General features: G+C 40.7%; 1 protein-coding gene across 3 annotated transcripts in view; it reads left to right on the forward strand.

The window, feature by feature from the left end:
• The first annotated feature begins 60 nt into the window (after positions 1-60).
• Positions 61-12,932, forward strand: part of S100PBP (S100P binding protein) — a 34,726-nt gene continuing 21,854 nt past the window's right edge. The window contains exons 1-5 of one of the 3 annotated variants that reach the window (XM_058553565.1): positions 61-120; positions 6,185-6,301; positions 7,242-8,101; positions 8,749-8,837; positions 10,120-10,214. In XM_058553565.1, coding sequence (XP_058409548.1) covers positions 7,244-8,101; positions 8,749-8,837; positions 10,120-10,214 — 1,042 coding nt within the window. In that variant the 5' untranslated portion in view covers positions 61-120; positions 6,185-6,301; positions 7,242-7,243. Of the gene's footprint in view, positions 121-6,184; positions 6,302-7,241; positions 8,102-8,748; positions 8,838-10,119; positions 10,215-12,932 lie in introns of those variants that run through there. The other 2 variants (XM_058553566.1, XM_058553567.1) reach the window with 2 other exon arrangements.

Here is a 12,932-nt window from a genome sequence, read left to right on the forward strand (position 1 = left end):
TCCCCCTGGCGTTGGCCCGGTTGCCTCGGGGTGGGGGAGGTCGGGGAGGGGGCGATAAAATGGCGCTGGGGGCGGAGTGAGGCCCAGTCGTTCGCACAGGCTTCGGCCCAGCTTCCAGAGGTGAAGAGCGGGAGGGACGAGGGGGTCGGCGGTCCCCGGCCGGGAGGGGGATGGGGACGCCTGTTGCTTCTCCAGGGGGTTGCACACCCGTCCGCCCCGTTGAAGGGTTGGGAAGCCCTCGCCCTCCTGAGAGAAGGGCTCGTTCTCGTCCCTGAGGTGATGGCGGCGGGACGGGGGAGTGTCCCTGCCCCCCACGTACATGTCGGCGGGCGAGAGTTGCCCCTCACCCGGCTGAGGAAAAGGGAGGCCGTCTGGCCACCTGAGACAGCGGAGCGACGTCGGTGCTTCCGCCCTGTGGGGGTGGGGAAGCGCTGTGTAGGTGGGGGGATGCCGCCACCCCCTGACCCGCTAGGGGAGGGTGTTACTAGGGAGAAGATCGCGGTCTTTCCGCGGGGCCTTGCAGGTGGCGGAGAGAAGGATGCCCCAGCCCTCGAGAGAGCCGGGGCCTGGGTCCGGCTGGGCAGGGGGCGTGAGCAGCCATCCTCGGGGTGCGGGGTGCCCCGCGCTGGCCCGCCGAGGGACCGGCTTTGCCCCTGCGTGGGGGAGGAGCGGGGAGCCAGCCCGCGCTTCTCCCGCCTTCCACGGGGAGGCGGGAATTTTTGGGCTTTTCGGACGAGGGAGGAGGCAAGTGCGAAGGGCCTGCCCCGAGGGTGATGCTGAGACGCGGCTGTTGCATTTCTCCGGGAGAGCAGGGGGAGGCCAAGCTGTATCCTAGGGCGAGCGGACTTGGGCCACTCTTCCCCCTGGCTCTCAGGACCTGGGGGCGCCACCCATTCCTTCCTGGGCGGGAGGGAAGGCAGTTGGCACCGCTGGGGGGTGCCCAGAGAGGGCCAAGAAGTGATCGAATTGCCGGCCTCCTGCCCCAACCTGATCTCCAGTTTCTTGTGGATGTGTTAGAAGCCCCAAGCTTTAGCAAACCTGTTTACGTTATTTAAATTATTTATTTTTAAAAAGAAACCTGTTACTGCAGCTTAGTAATATTTGGTCTCTATGCCCATGTAGGAGAAGAGTCCTGCCACCCTTATCTAGTGAAATGTTACCTAAAGCAGAGATTTCCAGCACTGGGTTGTTTTTTGTCCCACAGTGTTTCCAGTTACCTCAAAGGGAGTTGCAGAATTCGTACAGATAATTTCAGTTCACTTTGATTTTGTTTAAACATGCCCGTTTTGTGGCGTGAGAAAGCCTACCTAGTGCCTTTTGTGTTCTGTCCCTCGCATGTATTGCATATGGGAAAGGTTGGAAATGAAAGGCTGGTGGGGAAGTCCTATCCCTTGGAAATAATCCTTACCCTTGGCCATACCTGTCAGATCCAGCTTGGTAAGGGTCTTGGTTTTAAAGCCTTGAAAGAGGGATATGGGATTGTGTCTGGTGTTGCAATTTAAGTGGCCTGAACAAAATAAAGCTTTGTGCTTTAAGGCAATAGGTTTTCTTAGGTACGATAAAAATAGAAAGGGAACCAGTTTCTGAGGTTGCAACCAGGAGGTTAGAGAACAGCGAGGGTGTGGTAAACTGAAGTGTGAAGAAGGGGGTGGACAGGTGAGAGAGACGTGGAAGGACAGAATAGGGTCACAGAAGGGATGGGGAGCAGAGGAATTAAGAGAGACTTGGGGGATGGCAAGAAGATTCTTCCCTTAAAAATAAAGAGATCCTCATATTTTGGGTGGAGGTTACAAAGCAAGTGCCAAGAAAGGCAGTTGATGGTAGAATGGCAGACAGAAATACTAAGGCTGTCTTGTGGAACTGCACTTTAGAACTTCAGTTTTAACTGAGATTCTCCCCACCCTTGCAAATTCATTAAATATCAACTTTCATTAGTATAGGGCTTTTAGGTTTGTCGTGTTTTCATAAACATCCCCTCATTTCATTGTCACGATAATGTGTGTGAAGTTAACAATGAATAATTATCCCCCATTTTTCAGAGGAGTATTCTCATGTGTATTGAGGTTCACAGACTTCAAGTAAATTGCTGAGGTCTCTGAATTTTAGTCCAATGCCTCTATACACGTCAGTGACCATTAATTTGCAGAATTTGTCATACAGCCTGGTCTTTAATTTAGTGACAATGTGGTTGAATGCTGGGTTAAACTAGAAGAGATTAGAGCATACTGGATAATTTCTTTTCTTTTCTTTTTTTGTGAGGAAGATTAGCCCTGAGCTAACATCTGTTACCAATCCTCCTCTTTTTGCTGAGGAAGTTTGGCCCTGGGCTGACATCCATGCCCATCTTCCTCTACTTTATATGGGACGCCGCCACAGCATGGCTTGAAAAGCGGTGCGTTGGTGCACGCCTGGGATCTGAACCCGTGAACCTGGTCCACCGAAGTGGAGCACATACTTAACCGCTATGCCACTGGCCCAGCCTTGGGTAATTTCTTAACAAGCAAGGACTAGGGGAAATTCCCTACCAGTTTAGCATTCTTTTTTCCTACCATTCTTATGCTTAAGACTTTGCAGGGGTTAGGGAGATGATGATGATGGGATGAAATAATAACTATAGCCACTACTTATTGAGCTCTTACATCGTGCCTGTAGTGTGCTACGTGCTTTATGTTCATGACCTCATTTAATTCTTGCAACAGCTCTATGAGGTAGGTACTATGATGGTCCCTGTTTTACAGGGGAGGACGTTTGAAGCTTCAGAATGTAATCATTGTATCTTTGCCCACTGTCTTAATTTTAAGATGTTTTTATTAAATATTTCAAACATATAAAAATTATAGGAAGCAAAGTAATAATTGAATACCATTATACACACCATCCAGCTTTATCTTATGTTGCCATATTTGTTTGAGATCTTTTCTTGTTAATTTTTTTTGAGAAATAAAACGTTACAGATAGAATTGAAGCTACCCATGCTTACTTGGCATTCCTCTCTCCTCCACACCACCAGAGGTAACCGCTCTCCTGAATTTGGTGTTTCTTATTCCCATGCACGTTTTTATAATTTAATAATATATATGTATCCATATACAATTTATGGTATTGCTTTAACAAATAAATTGCAAGGAAAAAAATGGAGAATCTCTAGATTAAAATACTCACTTTAATCTATAGATTAAAAGATCTATCAGCCAGTCACAATGTATGGAACTTATTTGGATACTGATTTTTTTAATCTTAAAAAAAAAAAACAAAATAATTGGAAATCTGAACAGGATATTTTATGAAAGAAATTCGTGTTATTTCCAGATGAAGTGATGTGATGCCTGGGATTTGCTTCAAAATAGTTCAGCAAAGGGAGGAGGTGGATGGGGCAAGATTACCCAGGGGTCAGCAGCTTTTGGGGCTGGGTGATGGGTATATGGGGGTTCATTATACTATTGTGTTATTTTTTTACATATTGTAAATTATAATAAAAATTATTTTTAAAAATGAGGAAATGGGGCCGGCCCCGTGGCTTAGCGGTTAAGTGCGCGCGCTCTGCTGCTGACAGCCCGGGTTCGGATCCTGGGCGCGCACCGCTTCTCCGGCCGTGCTGGGGCCGCGTCCCACATACAGCAACTGGAGGGATGTGCAGCTATGACATACAACTATCTACTGGGGCTTTGGGGGGAAAAAATAAATAAATAAAATCTTTAAAAAAAAATGAGGAAATAAAACTGTGAAGAGAATGATTTGTGCAAGTTAAAAATTATATGTATATGGTATTTTTTTGCATGCTTTTGCTCCCAGACCTATTGGAATGTTCTAGGAGAGAAGCTCAGAAGAGCCAGCTCTGTGCCTCTGGATGTCATGTGGCATAGGAATTGATCCTTTCAGTGGTTGTGAAGGATATTGGTCCTATGTATGCACAGTACAGTGCAAATAATGATTTTTTTTTTTCTTCCGGTGACACATTCAGGGGTATTTCTCATGTTCTTCCATTCCACCTGGAAAGTCAAGGGAAGCTTGTGCATGATAAGTGGCTTAAATTATTTTTGCCAAGGGACCAAAAGGCCTCTTTGGTGCCTACATCTTTCATAGTATATTAGAGACTATACTGAGTTTAGAAGGCTCTGCCATTTGCTGACTGACCTTGGGCAAGTCTTTCACAAGGGTGGTAGAAGAAACAGAAGAAAAAATATTGCCTTTGGAATTAGATCTGGGTTTGGATCCTTGTTCTAGCATTATTAGTTCTGTGTGCTTAATGCCCTTGAACTTTAGTTTCCCAAGTGTGGAAATCTATTCAACTCTTCATTTGGTCAAGCAAGTGCTTGGACTAGACCTTTTGGAAGGAGTTGGAGTGAGATTGGGGATAGTGGCTCAGAAAGGGCTTCTCAGAAATGTAGCTGCTTAACCCCAGTGTCTGTAATACTTGTGCTTGACAACCACAGACTTTAAGTAAAAGAAAAAATTTTCCAAAAGTGAATTTTTTTGTTACTGCTGCCTAAAGAAATAACTTCACTTTATAAAATAACCCAGTCACTGGGCAGAGAAATTACTTTTCTCTTCATAGAGGCATCTGCTTCAGTGCCTGGAACTCTCTTACAACAATTGCTGGAATATTGGTAAAATAATATAAAAAGTCTTAGCAGCTCTAAGTTTAAATAGAACAGAAAGCTTAGTTTCTTTGGTAAGTTCTGTTTTATAGAGTTATGTTGAGGGGTTAAATTAATAGTTGTAAAACATGTCTCACAGTGCGTGGTTTGTAATAGGTATTTAATATTTCTTCCCTGTCTATCCCATCTCATTTCTAAGATGAGTAAGTTTAACCAGGTTCCTTCTTTTTTTTTTCTTTTATTTATTTTTTCCCCAGTTTTATTGAGATATAATTGACATATAACATTATATTAGTTTCAAGTATACAACAGAATGATTTGATATATGTACATATTGGGAAATAGTTACCACAATAAGTTTCTTAACGTACATCACCTCACATAGTTACAGATTTTTTTTTCTTGTGATGAGAACTTTTAAGATCTCTCTTAGCAACTTTCAAATATACAGTATTGTTAACTATAGTCATCATGCTGTATGTTACATAGATCCCTGCTAATTCTAAAATTCTGTTATTCCTCCCCTCTAACTTTTTCTAATACTTTATTGTCCATACCATTTTATATTTTCTCATATTGGTGCATAACTTTCAATGTTGTCTCCCTAGCAAGATTATATATTCCTTGAGGGTAGAAACTGTATCTGTTTCTTAGAAGTCACATAGAGACACTACCTAGCTCGGTGTTGTGTGATGATAGTAGCTCAGAAAATGTTTTCTGAAAGAATGCATGAACTAAAGCTAAAATTCAGGGTGTAGTACAGAGGGAAGTTGGGTGGGGGAAAATGCACAGTTAAAAGGCTACAAGGAATTTTCCAAAGTATTGAATTCAGTGTTTAAGCATTTCTTATAGCTTCTGAGATGTTGACATGTGATATGTGAAATATCAGCTATCTATCACCTTTCCCACCTAGAAAATAATTATACATTAGCCCATCATTAGCTCTTTAAGAACTAGGTTTTAATTATACAAGTAATATATAAATATTCAGGTAGAAAAGTAAAATGATATTAAAGTCTCCTCTTGACCTCTCTTGATCCCCCTGCAGGTTATAACAGTCATCAATTTTGTGTTGTATTTTTCCAAAACTGTTCTTTGCATTTATATATGTACTTAAAATGAAACTTTTGTATGTGCGGTTATGATTAACTCTTAGATCTTGATGAAATTTTAGACATCACCTAGTCCCCCTACTCCATCCTTTTCCCCATTTTATAAATGAGGAAACAAGTCCAAATGGTTAAGTGGCTTGCCCAAATTGTTACAGGTGATTAGTGACAGCACCAGGACTACATACAACCTAGTTCTTTGGACTCCCAAGCCAGTATTCATTCTACTAGAGCAAGTTATATTCTTAAAAAAGTACAAAGTGTTGGGAGGAACAAAACTAGTTTCTTAGTTGCATAATTTTTCCTCTAAAGGTTTTTCTTTGATGTTCTTGACTCAAAATCCAACTTTCTGGGGTATTTAAAAAAACCAAGATCAAAATTAATAGATGGAGCACCTTAAAGCATAATACAGTTGACTTTGTAATTAGCAGAGTTGAAAGTGATGAAAAGATCCTCTAATTTTCTTTATGCCTGCAGGAAGGTGGGAGTCAATCATTTTGACAAGTCTCCTGAAAGGAACAGCTAGCAGGAGCTGAAACCTTTTTCCATTTGGTCTCGTGGCAAAGGCAGAGATCCCGCCAGCAGCTCCACACAGTATGGAAGACAATTCTTTATCTTGTATTCTTAAAGTTGTTTGTTTTTTTTTTTTAATTTCAAAAGTAATACATGTTTGTTTTTTAAAAAGTGTCAACTGAAATCCAAGTATTTTACATTATGTATTTGTATGTTTTAGATATTATTCCATGATAGTAATTACAGATCTACTTCATTGTGTTTTTAAATAGTTGTACAGTATTCCATAGCATGAATGTACCATGGTTTTACTAAACAGTTCTGGCAATGGACATTTAAGGTCTCCAGTATTTGGCTGTTTTGAACATCCTTGTAAATGTATCCATGTGCATTTGTACAGATAATTCTGCAGGATAAATTTCTAGGAATTAAATTGCTGGGTCTGGGGCCCGCCCCATGGCGTAGCGCTCAGCTTTGGTGGCCGAGGGTTCGCGGGTTCAGATCCTGGGGGTGCACCAACGCATCGCTTGTCAAGCCATGCTGTGGTGGCATCCCATATAAAGTAGAGGAAGATGGGCATGGGTGTTAGCCCAGGGCCAATCTTCCTCAGCAAAAAAGAGGAGGATTGGCATCAGATATTAGTTCAGGGCTGATCTTCCTCACAAAAAAAAAAAAAAATTGCTGGGTCTAATGGTATTGCCAGATTACTCTCCACAACATATTGTGCTGACTTCTACTCTCACTAATAGTGTGTGAGGATGCTTGTTTCTCACATCCTCACCAACCTAGATTATCATGTCATCTTAATTTTTACCATTTAGATAGGGAAAAAAGTATCTCATTGTTCTAATACGTGTTTCCGTGATCCTGGTAAGGTTGAATATTTTAAAATTATTTCTCATGTTACAAGTCACAGCGCAAAGATTTTGAAATATTAGGACACCACCACTCTATAGAGCAGATTGGAGTTGGTATAAGGGTATTTCCTGTTCCTCAGCGAAACTGCCTCTTATTTCTCCAGATATGACGTGCTCACTAGTGCCCTCTGAACAGTCTTCTGGTACTTCTCTCTTGCCTAAAGACAATGCCCCATTTTCATGGGGTTCCTTGGATGAGGATGGATTGGATGACTCCTTGCTGGAGCTGTCTGATGGAGAAGAAGATGATGGCCATTTGAGTTTAACGGAGGAAGAGATTCAGGAGCTCTTGAAGGATGATGATGCTCTTGATGATGACCTGTCAAATGAGCACTTTTCTTGGGGAGGAGGGTTGCTTAAAGATGACAGCAGGCATGTTGAGAAGGGAGGGAGAGGGAGTCAAATTCTCCTTGACACTCCCCAAGAGAAAAATTCGTTGTACAGCTTGGGACCAGTACCTGAGACCCCTGGCCTCTCCAAACTACCTCAACTAAGTACATCAGTTGGTCGTGGACCAACTCCTACTAAACCATTAAACAGACGCTTTGCACTAGAAAAGAATCTTATAAAAATAACAGTTGCACCATTTGATCCAACAGTTTGTGATGCTGTGCTTGATAAGGACAAGACTGATACGTCCAAAGATATTGAAAAACCCTCCTCCCTTGGAGAAGAGATGAGAGAAGATGGTCTTAGCCCAAATGAGAGCAAACTTTGCACTGAATTTGAAGGGATCAGCCCCAATAACTCTGCCTGGGATGGGCCCCTGCTCCCTTCTTCAAACAATAACTTTCAGCAAACTGTCTCTGATAAAAATATGCCTGACAGTAAGAAACCTACGCCTGTATTCTCTCAGATCTTGGACCATTCAGAGACTCCTAATACGGGGTCATCCTGGAGAAGTGGATCACATGAATCAAGTTGTGAAATGAGGTTTCCGGTTGTTTCCAGTTCATCAAACAAAGTAAGTATATTTTTCCAAAGTGAAGAGAAAAATGAAATTATTTTCATTCAGAAGATGTATAGCTGAGCTTTGGGGTTTGAATCCTGACTAACAGTGTGACCCTGGGCAAATTAAATTACTTAGCCTCTCTGTACCCTCATGTTTCTTATCTGTAAATTGGAGTAAATACTTCATAGTATAGTAAAGATTAATGAAATAATGTATTTATAGTAACTGGTACATAATATTAAATTACCATTTATTAAATAATTACTAAGATGATGAAGATTTTACTATTATTTCTCCTTCCTTTGGGTTTCAGCCTAAATCTCGATCTTTGGTTGCCATGCTATATTAGATACAGTACCAGCTCTGAGTCAGCCACTGAAGAGCTGAAAAGTCTTGGACAATTTACCTAACCTCTTTGAGCCTGATTCCTTATCTGTTAAATAGGTATAATAATCCCTACCACTTAGGGTTTCTTAAGATTACAGTCACTATGGTAGCTCATTTAAAGCACTTGCCGTAGTGCCTGGTACACAGTAGGGTTCAAGGATATGCCTATGTAGCCTTTAGTTCAAGAATATTTCCATAAATAGTGTCTTGAGTTGTTTTGTTATAACTAAAGACCGTCTTTGCTTCTGCATTCCTTCTCTGCTGAAAAAAAGCAGGAAGTTCTTGACAAGGATTCTGGGAAGCTGAAAGTCCCTGAGAGAAGACTAGGTAAAGTCATTCCTGTTCTGCAAGCCAAAACAAGGTAACAGTATAATGAAATATCCTGGTTTCTGTTAGTTCTCTTAAATTGCTTTCTTCCCCTCCTCAGTTTCCTGTTAGTGTGGAGAAAAAAACCCTGCACCAGGAGTAAGCTTACTTGAAGTTCTGGGACCACCAGTAACAAGCTGTGTGACCTTGGGCAAGTCAAATAATCTCTGACCTCAGTTTCTTTGTCAATAAAATGAGGCTAATGATACCTTCTCTGCTGCCTTACAGGGTTATTTTGAAGAGTAAAAAAAAGACACATTAGCGAAAGCACTGTACAAATGTAAGATTTCTTTTTCCGTGTGTGGAGAAGCCTGATCACAGATATGATAGGTTAGAATAGTTTTAACAAAGATGTTAAAATATAACTATGTAGAAAATCATTTAGTCATCTCTCCCAACTTGCATACAGCTGCCCTTAGGGAAAAATTCTTACCGAGGTTGCAAATTTGGGTCACCTTTTCAGTCTGTTCTCTTGTTGCCAGGAGATGGCAGTGTCTCTACATGGGCCTTTTCAGTTAGCAAAGCTGTTTTTTTAAGTTGAGTCAGATTGGCTTCCTTACAATGAGATTTTTAAAAAATTTTTTATTACATAGATATTATATTTATTCTGCTTTAAAAAATTTTAAATATTACAAATAAGGCTAAAGTCCCCTTTGACTACCACCCCTAATTCCAGTTTCCTGGGTTTTTTTCTTTTGTTTTGTTTGCATATGTGATGGAAACTTTGTGAATTGCTTACAATGGGAATTATACCAAGGAACTCAAAATCAGGCTACTTGGAACAGTAATAAATTTACTATCTCAATATTCTCATCCACACATTTCTCAGTACAGTGCAGTCAGTATGAGCAAGGGCCAGAAATTGTTCTTGCCAAGGTCACCAATGTTCTAATAACCAGATCCAGCTGGTTCTTTTTGGTCTTTATCTCAGTGTTTCTGTGGCTCTATGAATTTAGCTATTTCCTGACTAATGTTGAATTACTCGACAAATACTTTGTTTCTCTGGGGACTGGGTATTCTTCACTTTGCCATGTCTTGTTAACAGGAGGTTGTATCTATTTTTTCTCTTCCTTTGTCTCTCAACTCCATACTTGATTTCACCTTCATACTACTAACACATAACACTAATACTGTCTTCTGTCACTGGATCTTAGAGAGTATTTTGCCTCTGGAAGTTAGTTGTTCTAACTGATTAGCAGTATGTGACTTCTCTCTACAAAGCACTGTACTCATAGTTCTAATGGACTGTTTTTCACTCCTGGTTTGCTTTGTTCAAGGACTAATGTTACGACGTTTTCACAATCGGATCTAGAGCAGCAGAAGCAAAAATATCTGAGAAGTGTCATTGCTCATATAGAGGACTCGAACCAAGGTAACATGGTAACCAAAGAATGGCATGTAAAAGATGTGATGGGACTTTTTTTTCCAGTGGAATATAGTTTAAACTGGGAGGTTTTTTTTTTTTTTTAATAATTTTTATTTATTTATTTTTTTCCCCCAAAGCCCCAGCAGATAGTTGTATGTCATAGTTGCACATCCCTCTAGTTGCTGTATGTGGGACGCGGCCTCAGCATGGCCGGAGAAGTGGTGCGCCGGTGCGCGCCCGCGATGCGAACCTGGGCCGCCAGCAGCGGAGCGCGCGCACTTAACCGCTAAGCCACGGGGCTGGCCCCCATAGTTTAAACTGGGAGATTGTTTTGAATTTTCTTTAATTGGTGAGAAGGATAACCTCCTTACCCAAAGATTTTCACTTCAAGGGATTGCCTAACCTGATAATCCTCAAAGTGGTTTGGCTGACCAGTATTAGAGAGGAGTCTAAGGAGACTCATACTAATACATGAAGAGTGCCTCCCCTGTGCTTGAGGGCTGTAACCAGACTTGTACTTTTTTGCTGGGGATTTTCTGTCTGAAAAATAGTAGAAGTGGATGACCAGGTGCTGCTTAGTAATCATTGGGTTTTTATTTGGAATTACTTATTTTCTCTGTTGCCTTCAGCATTTAAATGTAAAAAGCAGGCATTTCAAATACCATCGTGCATCTTGGCATCTAAATAAAAGCTCTTGAAAGGCTTTGACTACCTTCCAGATCCTTCCAGTTGAGTTCTCTCTGCTTCATTAAAAGCTATTGCAAACCAAAATGGCTAGATTCTTTCTCCAGCCCTCAAGAGACTATAGTCCAGGTTATCATTTATTCTGAACTATTGGCTGATGGGAAAACTCCTAAAGGGAAACTTGTGGGCTGTACTGAAGGTGCAGAGGTTAGAGATACTGATTAAAGAATTTCTTCTCATAAAGATCACTCCATATTCTGTCATCTTTAGCTTCTTTCTTTATTCATTCAGCACACCTTTCTCAAGTACTTTCAGTGGTGCTAGGTTTGAAGATTAGGGATTGGAAATATAAAGAGGAGTAAGATAGGGTCTTGGCTTTCTGGGAATTGGTAGTCTAGAGAAGGAAAAGATAATTACACCACAATATTGATTAGTGCTCTAATAGAATTTCAGTCGTGTGCCGCGTAACGACATTTCGGTCAACAATGGACCACATGTACAACAGTGGTCCCATAAGATTAGTACCACATAGCCTAGGAATGTAGTAGGCTATACCATCTAGGTTTGTGAAAATACATTCTATGATGTTCGCACTATGATGCATTTCTCAGAATGTATCCGCATCATTAAGTGATGCATGACTGTATGTATAAAGTGCGGTAGGAGCAGGGAAGGAGCCCTTCTGTTTGTGTTTGGGGAGAGTGGAGGATGGAGGCTGCCCTAGGTGGGCTCCACAGAGAAGATAATTATTTCAATTATGCTAAGATCTATTGTAAATCACTAGGGAGGGTTTGAGGGGGATTTTTGGCTGAAGATTGAAGAACACTCCCCTTTCTTTGACAAATCTTGAATTATTTAGTAGTTTTCTGTTTGTTATAAGGCTATGAGTGAAAGGTTTAGAACTCTGAGACATCAGCCAGAAGAATTTTTTATTCCAGGTCCTTTAATTTTTTTACTCAAAGATTTCTTTAAGCCGTCAAATACTTCTTGTACTGATTGTTCAGCCCTCTGCTTGTGAGATCCTTATGCTTGAACTATTTTAAAGGTTTGGTGGAACTAGATACAGTCCTCCCCCGACCCCTCAGATCATTGGAGGGGAAGATTAAAAGAAGTTTGTCTATATTCAACCTCTGTGGAAGAGACTTGTTCATTGCTTTTCCCTCCATGAGATGACTGACTTTCTTTTATAGCCTAGGCAGTTGACACTGATGATATCCATTTACATTTTCCTTTCTCATTTGGGGCATTTAAAAAGAAAATTTCACAAGAAAAGCAATGAGCAGCTGCTCATAGTATAACATCTTTTCCAGTCTCTTCCCCATTTAGCAGTCCCTCTCCCATTTTCTCACAACAATCTATATCCCATGAGGAACAACTGGAACAACTAGTGTAGAGGAAAGGCAGCATACTTTAGTGGTTGGGAGAGTAAAGTCTAGTCTAGAGTTAACTTCTGGATTCGTATCCTATCACCACTGCTTACTGGCTGTGTGACCTTGAGCCAGTAAAAACTCAGTTTTCTCATTTGTAAAATGGGAATAATAAAGAGGCTTATTTAGCCTATGTGAAAATTTTACATGTAAGTACAAGTATAATGCATAGAACAGTACCTAGTCATAGCAACTAACATTTATTTAATACTTAGTATTATTAGCAAGAAAGTGTATCTTTCCATACTGAAGTTTTTATAGCTAAAATAGTATGACATCGTGTTTATTTTTAAATCTCAAAGAAAACCAACCTGGAAAATTAGAGAAAACAACTTTAACAAAATGTTGATAAATGAAGCTGAGTGATGGGTATGTGGGGGTTCATTATACTGTTCTCTACTTTTGTGTATATTTGAAAATTTCCGTAATAAAAGGTTTTTTAAAATGCATCTTTCAGGGGATTCCTTTTTGACATCTAAGAATTTTCAACATTACCAGTTATTCTAAAAATTTCACAGGCCTTCCAGGAACCCAGTGTGATACTAAGTTCTTGTGTCACTTCCCACTGCCCAGTATTTATACATCCAAATTTTAAAGATTTTTATATACCATA

The sequence above is a fragment of the Diceros bicornis genome, chromosome 13 (assembly GCF_020826845.1).
Source record: "Diceros bicornis minor isolate mBicDic1 chromosome 13, mDicBic1.mat.cur, whole genome shotgun sequence".
NCBI lineage: Eukaryota > Metazoa > Chordata > Mammalia > Perissodactyla > Rhinocerotidae > Diceros > Diceros bicornis.